General features: G+C 31.9%; 1 protein-coding gene across 2 annotated transcripts in view; it reads left to right on the forward strand.

Moving 5' to 3' along the window:
- Positions 1–13,664, forward strand: part of LOC144844220 (uncharacterized) — a 35,358-nt gene that overhangs the window by 20,165 nt on the left and 1,529 nt on the right. For both annotated transcript variants that reach the window (XM_078701014.1, XM_078701004.1), the window contains exons 15-23: positions 472–563; positions 1,007–1,339; positions 1,629–1,697; positions 2,054–2,170; positions 3,268–3,485; positions 4,210–4,331; positions 8,024–10,767; positions 11,883–11,958; positions 13,416–13,476. In XM_078701014.1, coding sequence (XP_078557140.1) covers positions 472–563; positions 1,007–1,339; positions 1,629–1,697; positions 2,054–2,170; positions 3,268–3,485; positions 4,210–4,331; positions 8,024–8,162 — 1,090 coding nt within the window. In that variant the 3' untranslated portion in view covers positions 8,163–10,767; positions 11,883–11,958; positions 13,416–13,476. The remainder of the gene's footprint in view (positions 1–471; positions 564–1,006; positions 1,340–1,628; positions 1,698–2,053; positions 2,171–3,267; positions 3,486–4,209; positions 4,332–8,023; positions 10,768–11,882; positions 11,959–13,415; positions 13,477–13,664) is intronic.

Genomic DNA, 13,664 nt, shown 5'->3' on the forward strand with positions numbered 1-13,664 from the left:
ATACTTAACAATATTATTTCAATTTACTGTAGATAACCATAATAAATGCACTCGCTCCCAAAGTAATAATGACTTATATTACTTATTTATTATGGAATAACTCTCAAGGTAAAAGAACTTTTGTTTATAGATCAACAAAACTATGGAATTCTCTACCAAATAACATAAAATCAGAACTCCATAATATGTCTTTGGCAACTTTTATATCTTCACTATAGAAAACATATATGAATTAACCTTTTTGCCTTCACAATTGTAAATAGTTTTATATCTCTTTTCTTTCTTTTTGTTTTTCTTTTATATTTTATTTTTTGTTATAAATATGTTTACTGAACCACTTTGGAAATCAGTACATTTGTATTGAAAGTGTATTTCAGTTTAAAGAAAGAACAAATAAAAGCTATAAATAATTATAAATATATACTGAGTTGTGAGTGAAGTTTATAATGTTATTTTCCTTGTAAAATGTAGGTCAATGCAGGTGGATCGTTTTTCTGACAGTGACTCGGGAACGTTTGTTGAATCCACTCCAGGTGTTCCAGCACGTTCACCCTACTTATTTGGTTAGTTTACAATTTCTGAATTCAGATGTTATTATTTAACTTTGATATGTGAGAAAATTCATTATTTTTTTCAAATTAGTTTTAAAAATGGTTTGGGCTATACGATTTATTACTATTAACACTGATTCATACGATAGAAAATGTAGTAGTAAAGTAAAGTAAGTAGAAAGAAAGAGTGTTCATAAACTGAGCAAAATACTTGGCAAAATGCAGTGAGCAACAGAGGGTATGCTATTTATTATTTCAGCATATATTGAAGACTGGGAAAGATACTGTATTGTCCCAGGGTAGTTACCCCACTCCCCAAATTTGTATTTATTACTAAATTCAAAAACAACCAAAATCTAAATTCTTCATTCAGATTTGTTTGTCCCATTTTGTGTTCAAAGTTCATTACTGGGATAATTTTCTAATTTAGTTTATTTTATTTTTTGCTTTAAAAGATACCAGTTATGGTGAAACATCAAACACAGACTTTAGTGATCATGAAACCAAAGAAACCTTCTTTGAGCAAGGCCCACTGTTTACCAGTACACAAACCGTCTCTCACGAACACTTACGAGGAAGTTTCTATAATATTGCTGGCCCATTATCTAGAATTCACGAAGGAACATCATCTACCTTTACTTCAAATAGGCCGCTTGCTCAGAGGAGGAGGAGGAACGGCTCAAGCCAGAAACCTTACATGACGGATACTGAGCTCCTATTTGAACAGTCGGCAGACCATACGCAAGTCACCTCTCAAGATATTTATGAGAGGCTTGCGACCCCAACTGGTAAGAGAAAAAAACTGCTAAAGTAACATTAGTAACCATGAAGGAAAAATAATATAATAATAAACTGATATTTTGTCCTCCTATACTGTGGCATTGTTTCACTCCAACATTATTCATAATAATTCCCATCTGACTAATTTTAAGTTCCTCTACCTACCTACAGTATTTATAATAATTGTCAGATGATTAGCTTTAAATGAAGGCTACCCAGTAAAAAAACTAAATGGAAAATTAACATTGTCACACAGAGAGTTTACTTAAATTCTTTATCTGTTGTATCTATATTTAGGTTCTATGTATCAACCTTCTCCAGCATCTGTTAGAACAGCTTCTGCATATGGAAGAAACTTTAGACAAGGTAAAAGCACATGTCATAATTACAGGGACCGATAAATGATGCTGTCAAAGGGTTCCTTAACATGGTTTAGTGTGGGGCTGGGGGTTTCATTGGGGTGGGGTTAGTGTGGGATCCACCTCTTTCCCATCTAATGAAATATTTTTTTAGAAAGGCTAAATATGTATTTCAATTAACTAGAATTCTCACCTGACATTTCTAATTGCTGTTTTTTTTTTACTAACCAAAAACAAATAGTACAATGTTTCTGTTTCATGCAACTTTTCTTTTGCATTTGAATAAAGAAAAAAGTATTAATAATACATAATGTAGTAGTCATTCAGCTTTGATCCTTTTACATGTTGTTTCTTTTAAACCAGGATTTGCTCCTAGCATTGGAAATCAGAGTGTAGTGGGAGGATTTCAAGGAAGTGTAGCAGATAACTTAAGTGAGATGTACTTTGGAATAACACAGAATGGGCCTGGCATATACCAAGGTATAAGATTTATGTTTTTATTTCCAATTGTTTTGAACATCATACTAATGATAATCTTTATTTGACTCATTAAAAAGATTAATTCGGTTGGTATTCCAAATAAAATATAATAGTTAATTATATCTCAACCGTAATAATAATGGTAAATAACGATTATTTTATTTACCTGACGTTTCGCCAACTATCAGTTGCCAAAAAGCCAACTGATAGTTGGCGAAACGTCAGGTAAATAAAATAATCGTTATTTACCATTATTATTACGGTTGAGATATAATTAACTATTCTATTTTAATCTTTATTTGGTTTATATTTTCAAAGAGTACAATGAACCAGTCGCTTATGAGTTGTAGATATCATTTCATGCATAATTATGACTGATGATATTATCATGACAATGTCAATTGAATTGTTATCTCATTTATTCTTTTTTATTCCATTCTCATATTGTTATGGATGATAATATTTTCTTTCCGGAAAATTATCATGTAAAAAAAAATTATCAAACATAGGATATGATAAACAAAATTGAATTTAACCCTAGCAATCAGCTTGGTGGATTAGAAGCTAGACAAGACTAGTGGTCTCTATTGGCAAAAATTTAATTTTCAATTGTGATATTCAATTCTCATGTTAAAAAAATTAAACGTGGGATACCAAACTTTGTCGTATGAGGTTCATTTTTTCAAGTTTAGGATGTATTGTCCACCAAGAACATGAAAAAAAGATTAAGAAAAAATAAGACAGTTTTAATAAAGTAAATCACTAAAAAAAATTACTTATAAAAGTCAAAATTAACAGTGGAGACAACATATCTTTAAGAAATGATATGATATTACCTTTAACCTCTTCTGAAATTATATAGCTGTCGACTTATGTGCTTTTTATGTTAGTGAATTCTTTGCAATATTATATTCTGCTAGCGTATCAACTAATTCTTCTGAATTTTGTTATAGTTTTATTTTATTATTGGAACTTAACTCACTGAATAATAGAAGCAAATTAAAGCTTCTTTTGTAATGAAAATATAAAATAAAAAGAAATGTCTGAATGAAACGTAATATACCACTATTAAATTAGTAATGTTGGCAAAATCTTAGGCAGTATGGTCAATCATTTATGTGCAAGAAACTTACAAGAAGGTTCAACATGTGTGCATCGTGCCGTTGAATGTGCGGATCAGAAACGTGGTCTTAAGTCTCTTGAGTTGCTTCTGGACACAGACAAACTGGTGGCAAACATCCAGAATAATGCTGGTCTAACTCCTTTACATCTGGCATGTCAACTCGAAAGGCGACTGATTGTCAAAAAGTTAATTGTAAGTATGTTTTGATCAAGTCAACTAAGGCAGAGCTGTCCCACACCGTAGCCATAAAATCAGCACAGGTTCATGGCTATTCTCAACCATACAGTTCTGGTAGTAGAACTAATTGTGTTCTCAAATAAGGATTTAAAATGATGTAGGTCCTGTGTGTACATCTAGCTTGTGTGTACTTTAATAAACCCAGTGCATCCTCCAGAGAAGTAAGGTGTATCACCCCAGCCCACACCCTTGTCCAGCCCCTGTTATTGTAGACATATGAATTAGCACCGTTTGTTGGCAGATCGACACAAAGAGAATCTTAGGGTAGATGAAAGTAGTTTAAGTTTAAGTTGTGTTTAAGTTTAAGTTTAGTTTAAGTTGTATCACAGCCCAGTTAACCTGAAAGGTTATTTCCTTAAATGTCTACCAACATTTCTATGTCCTTCTATGTGGGGTAGGACCATCCTAAAACATTCATGAGGTTAGCCCTACAAAGTATTTAATTACTTAAAATACAGGAGGTGGTTCATTATTATTGGTAATCAGATTTAGAGCTAATTGTTTTTTATGGTTAATTACAGCAATTACAGCTGTAGCGATGTATCTTTAGGCTATGGTTGTTTTTGGTTGTCAATAAACAAGCACTTTCGTGGTCATCGTTTTTTCCAAAGTGATATACTAAACATAAGTAAACTAATTGAAATATTCTATTATCTGTCTCTTCATTTTACCTCCATAGAAACTTCGCTACGTAGACTTAGACTTAAGAACTCTAGATGGAAGCTTGCCAGAAGATCTTACCACTAATCCTAAGATCCAAAAGTTGGTTTACAGTGCCAGAGAAGAACAAGATTTCCATAGGTAAATATTAGCCACAACATAACAATCATTCCAATTTACAATTTATGTGAGAGCATTTTGTATGAAAGAATTAATTGTATTAAAAGAGAAAATGTTTGGTTATTGTACCAGGGACGACTGGTTATACACATTTGAGCTATTCCACGCATCTATACACATGGTGTATCAAATTACCGCAATTGTACTGAGAAAGTTTTAAAGTACATTTGAAAATTAAATTATCCACCTTCTTGTATCCAATGTCATGACTACAACAATGTTAGAAATTCTCACTTTTCACTGCTTATGCTGCTTTTGTTCGATTGTATAGTGTATCAAAATTGCTGGAATTGTACTGGGAAGGTTTTAAACTACATTTGAAAATTGTTCTTCTTACCTTCTTGGATCTAATAATGGTTGTCAAAATGGCATCTGAAATGGCCCACTTGTCACCACGGATGTTGAGAAGGTTTACTACATTTGAATAGCTTAGTCTTTCCTAGTATTTCATAATTTTAATGTTAATGTTTATTCTCAAGCATTCAGTAACTACAAAGAATCTGGAGATAACCAGTTTAATGTAAAAAATAATGGGTTGTGAAATAGGACAATTGGTGTATACCTTTAATTTGGTCAACATACCTTTTTAGGTCCATCAATTGTATGTTCAGTGCATTGGGAAAACTATGAGAAAAAAACTTGTTTTTTCAATCTGTGTGTGTTTCCAATGCACATCAGCATTCATTACAATTTTGTAGGACAAAACATCAGCTGGATTTTAGGATAGCTCTCTGTCGCAAAGCTATTACCTTAATACAACTATGTAACACACAAATCGATGAAATCTCACATAACTTACAAATGAAGGGAAAGAAACTTACCTAATGGGGGACCTAAACTTTGATCTAAACTCATATGAAACAAACATCAATGTCAGAATACATGTTGACAGCCTACTATCCAACTCATTCATTCCGCTCATAAACAAACCAACACGTATCACTAACCAATCAGCTACATTACTAGACAACATATTTACTAACTCTATATCCACCCAATCAATAAAATCCGGAATTTAAATATCAGACTTATCAGATCACTTTCCAGTATTTTGTATAAACAAGATAGAAATATTTAAAACAACAGAGAAACAAAAATATATTTTTAAACGACAAAACACAATACAATGTTCACAAACTTTTAGAACAGAACTCCTGAATGAGCAATGGGAAGATACCCTAACGTATTCAAATGCTAATGAGGCATACCATTCATTTGCAAATAAATTAACTGCTACAATAGACAGGTGTTTCCCACTTAAACAAGTTAGAATAAAAACAGATAAGTTAAGATCACCGTGGATGACTAGTGGTATACAAAAATCTATCCTAACAAAACAAAAATTGTATAAAAGATACAAAACGAAACCAACACACAATAATAAATTAAAATACAACTGATTCCGAAACTGTCTAACAACAACTATTAGAAATAGGAAAATAGAATATTATGACAATGAAATCAAAAGAAACGGTAATAATGTAAAAAATACATGGAAAGTAATAAATAAAATATTATGTAGAAATAGAAAAATAAATATTCCAAATCATATTAAGATGTACACTCAAACATATAGCACGTCTACTGACATAGCAAATGCTTTTAACACATACTTTGTTAATATTGGTTATGAAATGGCAAGAAATATTGGAAGTAGTCAGAACAGCCACAGAATGTACGGCTGTCACTGAACATGATATTATGAAATATATAAGTAAATTAGATAAGAATAAGTCATGTGGTCATGATGATATAATGATAAAATAGATTGTAAGTAATTATGACCTACTTTCAAAACCAATTGCTCATATTGTTAACAAATCACTGGAGAGTGGTATATTTCCAGATCAATTAAAAATAGCAAAAACTGTGCCTGTGTATAAAAAGGTTAATAAAGATGAGGTTAGCAATTACAGACCGATATCTTACCATGTCTATCTCAGATCTATGAGAGGGTAGTATACGATCAAACAATGTCATTTTTACTTAAACATAATATACTTAGCAAGTCGCAATATGGGTTTAGGGAGGGACACTCAACCGAACAAGCACTTCTTCAAACAATAGACACATTGACCAAAGCAATTGATAATAAAAAAATCGTAATACTGTAGGGGTCTTTCTAGATCTGTCAAAAGCATTTGACTCTATGAATCATGACATATTGCTTGATAAACTAAGGTATTATGGTGAGGCATTGCTCTAGAATGGTTTGTAAGCTACTTAAGTAATAGGAAACAGTATGTAGAAATCTGATTACACAGAGATAACACACGGAGTGCCCCAGAGTTCGATATTGGGGCCGTTATTGTTTCTATTGTATGTTAATGATATGCCTGGTGTATGTACGCAAACAGAAACAATAATGTTCGCAGATGACACCAACGTTTTCTTAGAACATGATGATATTGATACTGCATTTAATATAATGAATAATGAAATACATCGTCTAAGTATGTGGTTCAAAGCAAACATGCTTACTGTAAATGTAACAAAAACGAAATACATATTGTTTAAAGGCAAAACTAAACCAATTGATATTGGCCTAAATAAGCTCAAAATAAACGATGATGTACTAGAACGTGTAGAAAGCATACGATTTCTTGGTATTGAATTGGACCTAATCCGGACGTTCTCGTATTATGTACATGGCATAGCCACCAAAATTTCTATTATGATTGGTTCCCTAAATAAACTTTTTAATAAAAATCCTTCCCTATAAAGTCTTATTAACTATATACAACTCACTGATCTTACCAAATATATCATATTGTATAACAGTCTGAGAAAACTACTGATGCCAAAAATATGAAACGTATCCATGTACTTCAAAAAAAGGCTTTAAGAATTATATGTAAAACAAACTACTACCATCCATCTTTACCATACCACTATTTATTAAAACTAATTCCCTTACCGTTTATGATCTATATAAAAAATGTGTTTCACTTTTTATGTTTAAATACAATAAAAATCAACTGCCATCAAATTTTCATTCTTTTTTTTCAAACATATGACTCTATTCATGTACATGATACGAGAAACAATAAAAATTTGTATATCATCAAAAAGAACACAAACCTGGGACAAAGGGGAATATCTTATGAAGGGCCAAGAATATGGAACAATATTAGTAACGAAATTAGAATGAGTAATAATTTGTATAATTTCAAAAGGAAAATTAAAATTGTATATATTATTGAATACAGGAACAATGTAAATAGGTGTTTATGTTATGAAAATTGTTTAATTTGTAATCGCATATAACTGAATTATCAATTGTTTTTTTTATAATAATTAATATCAATATTTTAAAACGTTAAAGTTTAAGTTGTTTCACTATTGAGATGGGCGCCCAAATTTAAGCTTGCTTGCTGTGGCGTCCCTTTTCCACTTACCAACTTCTTTTCTTGCATTATATTATTTATGTTCATTATCAGTTGTATATTTACAGTATTATGCTACTCTGTATTTTGCTTTATTATTTGTGGAAATAAATATTATTATTATTATTAATATAAACACTGCCATAGAAATCCACTCTTCAGTAATAGAGTATCGTTGATATTTTCTTACAATCAATAACCGACTCAACTCAAGAATGTATTTTTTATACAACATTTTTGAATTTACTTCATTTTCACTTTGTCTAGGTCCACAACATCAACTTTGACAGGAGGGATAAAGGCACCATCACAGGCAGCTAGCACAATAGGACCGTCGAGTATTGATTTTGATAAGTTATTCGATCTCTATGAAAAACATAAAAGTGAACTCACCTACCCTAATTGAGATGTTATTTGATACAGTACTTAAATGTTAATCATATTATGTTATTTTCCCCATCCTTTTGAAATATTAGATAAAAAGTGAATTTTCAAGACACACGCTGACATTGATAGCACAGCAATACATTACTTTTCTACTTAAAAATGTTTTTTTTTTTTACTGTACTTACTTACTTTATACTTACTCTACTTACTTATTTACTTACTCTCCCATCCACTCACTCCTCTACTTACACACTTACTTACGTACAGTACTTACACGTACATGAAAATTAAATTAATTATTATTTTTTCAATTTTATATTTTTGTATATATCACTGATGAAGGGCTAGTGTTGCCCGAAAGCTCTGCTAACTTTTCTGGCTGTTTACTTTATCGTTTTGATTTAGCTTTTCGCTTTTTTTTTATTTGTATCTCCATTGAGATCCAGCCACTGATACCCACAGCATTGTCATTTTTTTCAGTAATTTGCCTTTGGATTTATATATATATATATATATCTTTAAGTACTTTATAGCAGGTTAAAATGCTTATAACATGTTAATTGTTTACATATCTACCTTCAATATAATTTGTATATAATTAATTTATTCAGTACACGTTTAGTATATTTACTCATAGACTATTCATCAATATGTTAAAAATAATTTAATTATTATCGCGTGTCACATACTAAAGGGTTACACTATTGTGTATATCGGTGGTATTTATATTGTGTCGTTATGACGTCACAAATATATCGATTTTCCTAAAACCAATAGGCATGGTCTGTTATATAGCTATTATTGCAACAACAAATAATGAAACTGAAGCATCTTGCCTAAGGATACAATCAATATGGTACAAACAGGCTCGAAACCCACCTCTCGCATGCTAGCCCGATTACCATTCACACTTTGTTCTTTAGACTAAAGCACCCGATATTCCCAGACGATCGGCCTACCATCATTCCCCAGATCTATACTGGGCCCAGTGTTGCTTAACTTGGGTGGTGGTGGTGGTAGTGTTGGTGATCTGAGGAGACCTGGTGTTTGCGCATGTTATAGCTGTATAATTCACTGAATTCTACCTTTTAGTTGTCATTATTGATGTCTTGTCTTTTCTTGTGATGTCTTTAGTAAATCCAGTTTTTTTTATAATACTACATCTACTGTCCTTATGTCGCAAACTAAATTTAATTTAGTAGGTTGATTGATTTTTTTATGTGATGTATTAATTCTCGTTATCATTTGTCCATGTTTTTTATTCATGCTTAATTAAAATTGACTACTGTCCTAGTTTGCCACACAATCAATTTAATTTAATTTGAGTGTTGTTTAGTTTTATGAATATAGATAACAAGGACGTTTATATTTAGAAATGTTGTGTTATAGGAAATCAATATATCTAATAATTAAATTTACTAAAGATTATCTGGAATACAGTATAGACAATACAGTGCAAATGGAATATAGAGTTAAATTGCTCATTGTCGAAGCGGATCTAGAATTTATAAGGAGCCAAATATGAACATAAACATGAGTTTAGAAAACGTCTGTACTTACGCACTTTGTAATATTACAATCGCACCAGTTGTGAAAAATATTGTTGACAGTTTGTTGTTGCACTTTGTAATGGATATCGTTATACAAACTGTTATTACAAAGTGCGATAACTGTTATTACAAAGTGCGATAACTGTTATTACAAAGTGCGATAACTGTTATTACAAAGTGCGATAACTGTTATTACAAAATGCGATAACTGTTATTACAAAGTGCGATAACTGTTATTACAAAGTGCGATAACTGTCATTACAAAGTGCGATAACTGTTATTACAAAGTGCGATAACTGTTATTACAAAGTTCGATAACTGTTATTACAAAGTGCGATAACTGTTATTACAAAGTGCGATAACTTTTATTATTAATCGCACCACTTGTGAAAAATATTGTTGACAGTTTGTTGTTGCACTTTGTAATGGATATCGTTATACAAACTGTTATTACAAAGTGCGATAACTGTTATTACAAAGTGCGATAACTGTTATTACAAAGTGCGATAACTGTCATTACAAAGTCCGATAAATATTATTACAAAGTGCGATAACTGTTATTACAAAGTGCGATAATTATTATTACAAAGGGCGATAACTGTTATTACAATATTACAAAGTGCGATAATTATTATTATTACAAAGTGCGATAACTGTCATTACAAAGTCCGATAAATATTATTACAAAGTGCGATAAAGTATGTTGATTGGTGCGGTTTGTTTGTTTGTTTGTTTGTCATCACTCTAGCGCTCACAGTTTTGATTCAAATGACTCCAAATTACTACCAGACATGTCACCTGGTGCAAAGACGACACTGCCCAATTTTGGTTAAAATCCGGACTACGGTTCCAATTCTCACCCGATTCTCGTACTGTTTATGTCTAACAACAAGAAACTGCTGTGCTGTTCCATGTCAAGCGACCATAACAGGCCCATCCATATCACGCATGTGTCACTGTTGCATGTCCCAGTACTGTACTACTGTAAAACTTCATTCATCTAACGTGAAATTGTCCGCCGGCAACCAGACTGAATGCCAATTGATATTATTAATTGTTACCATTATCATTTTTGTAAATATATTGTAATATCAGTTACATGGACATTTCATTTACAATTTAATTAAATGCATTATTATATTTTTGTACTTGCCTGACATATTATTTATTATCTATTAATTTTTTATTGACAGATTAAAAGTGATATTTTATTTTTAAAATCGCGTATCAAAAGGTCATCTTTTGACATAAATTAAAAATAATACTTACGTATAAACTATTTAAATTAAGTATAAAAAATATCAAGTGATGCATTATCCTGCCTATAATATTATATAAGCTTAGTTATATTAAAACTTAATTATATAGTAGATACTGTATATTATATCGATGTAAAACTGTGTTAACAAGTTGTCGCGCCTGCTGGCCGGATGGCCAACCAGCTACCACATATTACGTACGTGCCGTGTGCACCTAGACCAATTGCTGAATTGAATCGGTCTGGTCAATTCGTCCCTCATTCGTATGAATGTTGTTAGTTAGGATCTATCTGGTTGATCAATTCCCACTTGGTTTTCTTTGTCCCTTAAAATTCTATTAGATGTACATTAAATATTGAATAAACTGACCATCTAGTAGTAGGTTATGATAGGCCTCTAGAATCCCCTCTAGGTAGTCTACTAGCCTAGGCTAGTACTACTATACTACTACTCTAGGCTAGGCCTTGTTGTTTAGGTAGGCCAGGCCTAGCCTACTACTAGACCCTCTAGCCTACCACCACATAGGCCCTATGCCATAGCCTCAAGAAGGTTAGTAGGAAGGATGCTGGTCAACCCGTAACCATGCCAACTCGTACCCAAATTGGTCAATTTGTACTCAATTCGGCTAACCCGTACCCATGCAAACCCGTACTACCTAATTATTTGGCTTACTCGTAACGGATCCTATTAAACCTATGCCTAGTGGGGGATAGCCGGTTGTCAAACTATTAATCGGGTTCACAGATGATGAGGGTCATTTCAAGACGATCAGGACAAACTAATGTACTTTTAGGACGTTTGGGCCGCAAATTTGTTTTTTTAATGGGAAAAGACAATCGGTGATCGGTTCATTCATAATAACAACATTTTATAAAACAGATGAATTTGTACTACTGTATTAAACAAATTTGCACTTTTTTTTCCCCTCAGTTTTGAAAAATAGGTCAAATGATGTTCTACGTAACGCAGTACTCAACTAAATTGAAGATTGCAAATGTAAAATTAGGTAAAAAATGAATATTATTATTATAACGATAAACTTAAGTTTTATATCTCTTTATTATCCATGGCATGTTAAAAAGTAGGTATAAGAACTCAATATAAAACAGTTGATCATGGAATATTGGTTATTTAAAATATTGAAAAAGATTTTCAAACCAGAATATAAAACAACCAAGCCCAGCTAAACATTAGAACTATCAGACCCAACGGTAAGACTATTGTGCCCAACGCCTATGACTGACCCAAAACTGAAGATGATGGGCCGGCAGGCCCACAGTTCATGTGGTGCAGATTTTAATAATGTACATTTTTTTCGATGTTTGGACTGTGGTCCAAAAGTATATTTCAGCCAGTCAAAAAAAAAAAAATTTTATGTTCTTGAAATTTGTAAAGTAAGTAAAAATCATTCACAAGTTATGACAGTTTTACTGTTTTTCCCCACTGTCCAGGTTTACACTTGCCAAACTTTCGTGTTGGCTGATGTCTGATGTCAACTATCTTGTTTAATTATAAGCCAGCAAATTTGATTCACATAATCTGACCGGATATTTTTGATTTAATATTTAAATGTATGAAACATTTGTTAGACCTACCAACTTACTTGCTGCTAAGGCTTTCTGCTAAACTTTTTGAGGTTACAGTTATGTTTAACACGCAAAAAATACACAGATTACGTGTAATGAAAATCTGAAAAAAGGTAATCTGAAAAAAAGGCTAGTAGAAGAATCATAAATTTAGCCGATACCGTGTTGATGTGTTCTCAGGCTATAGTTTGACCTCTTGTTAAACAGTAATTATTGACAGTTAATATATGGTAGGGTTGATGTGTAGTTTTTAAAACAAATCGCGGGAAGGCTTTATTGAATTTGCGTCTTATAAAATACTGTATTGTTATGAATATTATACAAGCATAGGCCTAGTGAGTATAAAATTTCGCTAAAATGCTTTGAAAACTAGGCAGGCTATGGCTGTTAAGCTAGCCCCCCAATAAGCTAGCCCTAGCCAAATAATAATTTTAATACTAAGCAAAACATGTTGGTTAAAACTTAGCATTATGGTTTTGCTACAATTATTAAGTGTATGTTGAAAAACTTATGGACGAAAAACGCTCCATTATGAAAATCAAAATGGCGAAATGCTTGAAATCATGAAATTGCAAAAATTTAGTGCCATGAAAATAAAAGATTTTACAGTATATCATTGTAACTGTACACTGAGTTTTATTTTATATTAGTACAGTGCCAGTACAACTTTTTGTACATGCCATGTAACTAACAAAATGATTAGATGGTTTGTCAACAAGCTATAAATTGCTGGGTTTTTAATACTAGTTGCATTGTCAGTACAACTTGTTGAAGATAAAATACTAGCTCTAAAATACTAGTCTACTAGCTGTCTATTTTAGACTTCATAGTTTACACATGTCTTAATTAGGCATTATCATTTTGTTTCTGTCCACAGTTTGTTCCTATTGAACTTGCAGCATTTCCAGAGAAATATCATGAGGATGTTGATATTAAAAGTAAGTTGTGATTTTACTAAACAGCCATGTACAGCCCAATTTGCCTCTATTCACTGTTTGTGCTTTGTAGTTTTATATTAGTTGCATTGCCAGTACAACTTGATGTTGGCCTACATAGCATATCAACTAACATAATATCATTAGATGATTTGTGTACTAGCTGTCTATTTTAACTTGATAATTTAACC

The sequence above is a fragment of the Antedon bifida genome, chromosome 1, assembly GCF_963402885.1.
Source record: "Antedon bifida chromosome 1, ecAntBifi1.1, whole genome shotgun sequence".
In the NCBI taxonomy this organism is placed as follows: domain Eukaryota; kingdom Metazoa; phylum Echinodermata; class Crinoidea; order Comatulida; family Antedonidae; genus Antedon; species Antedon bifida.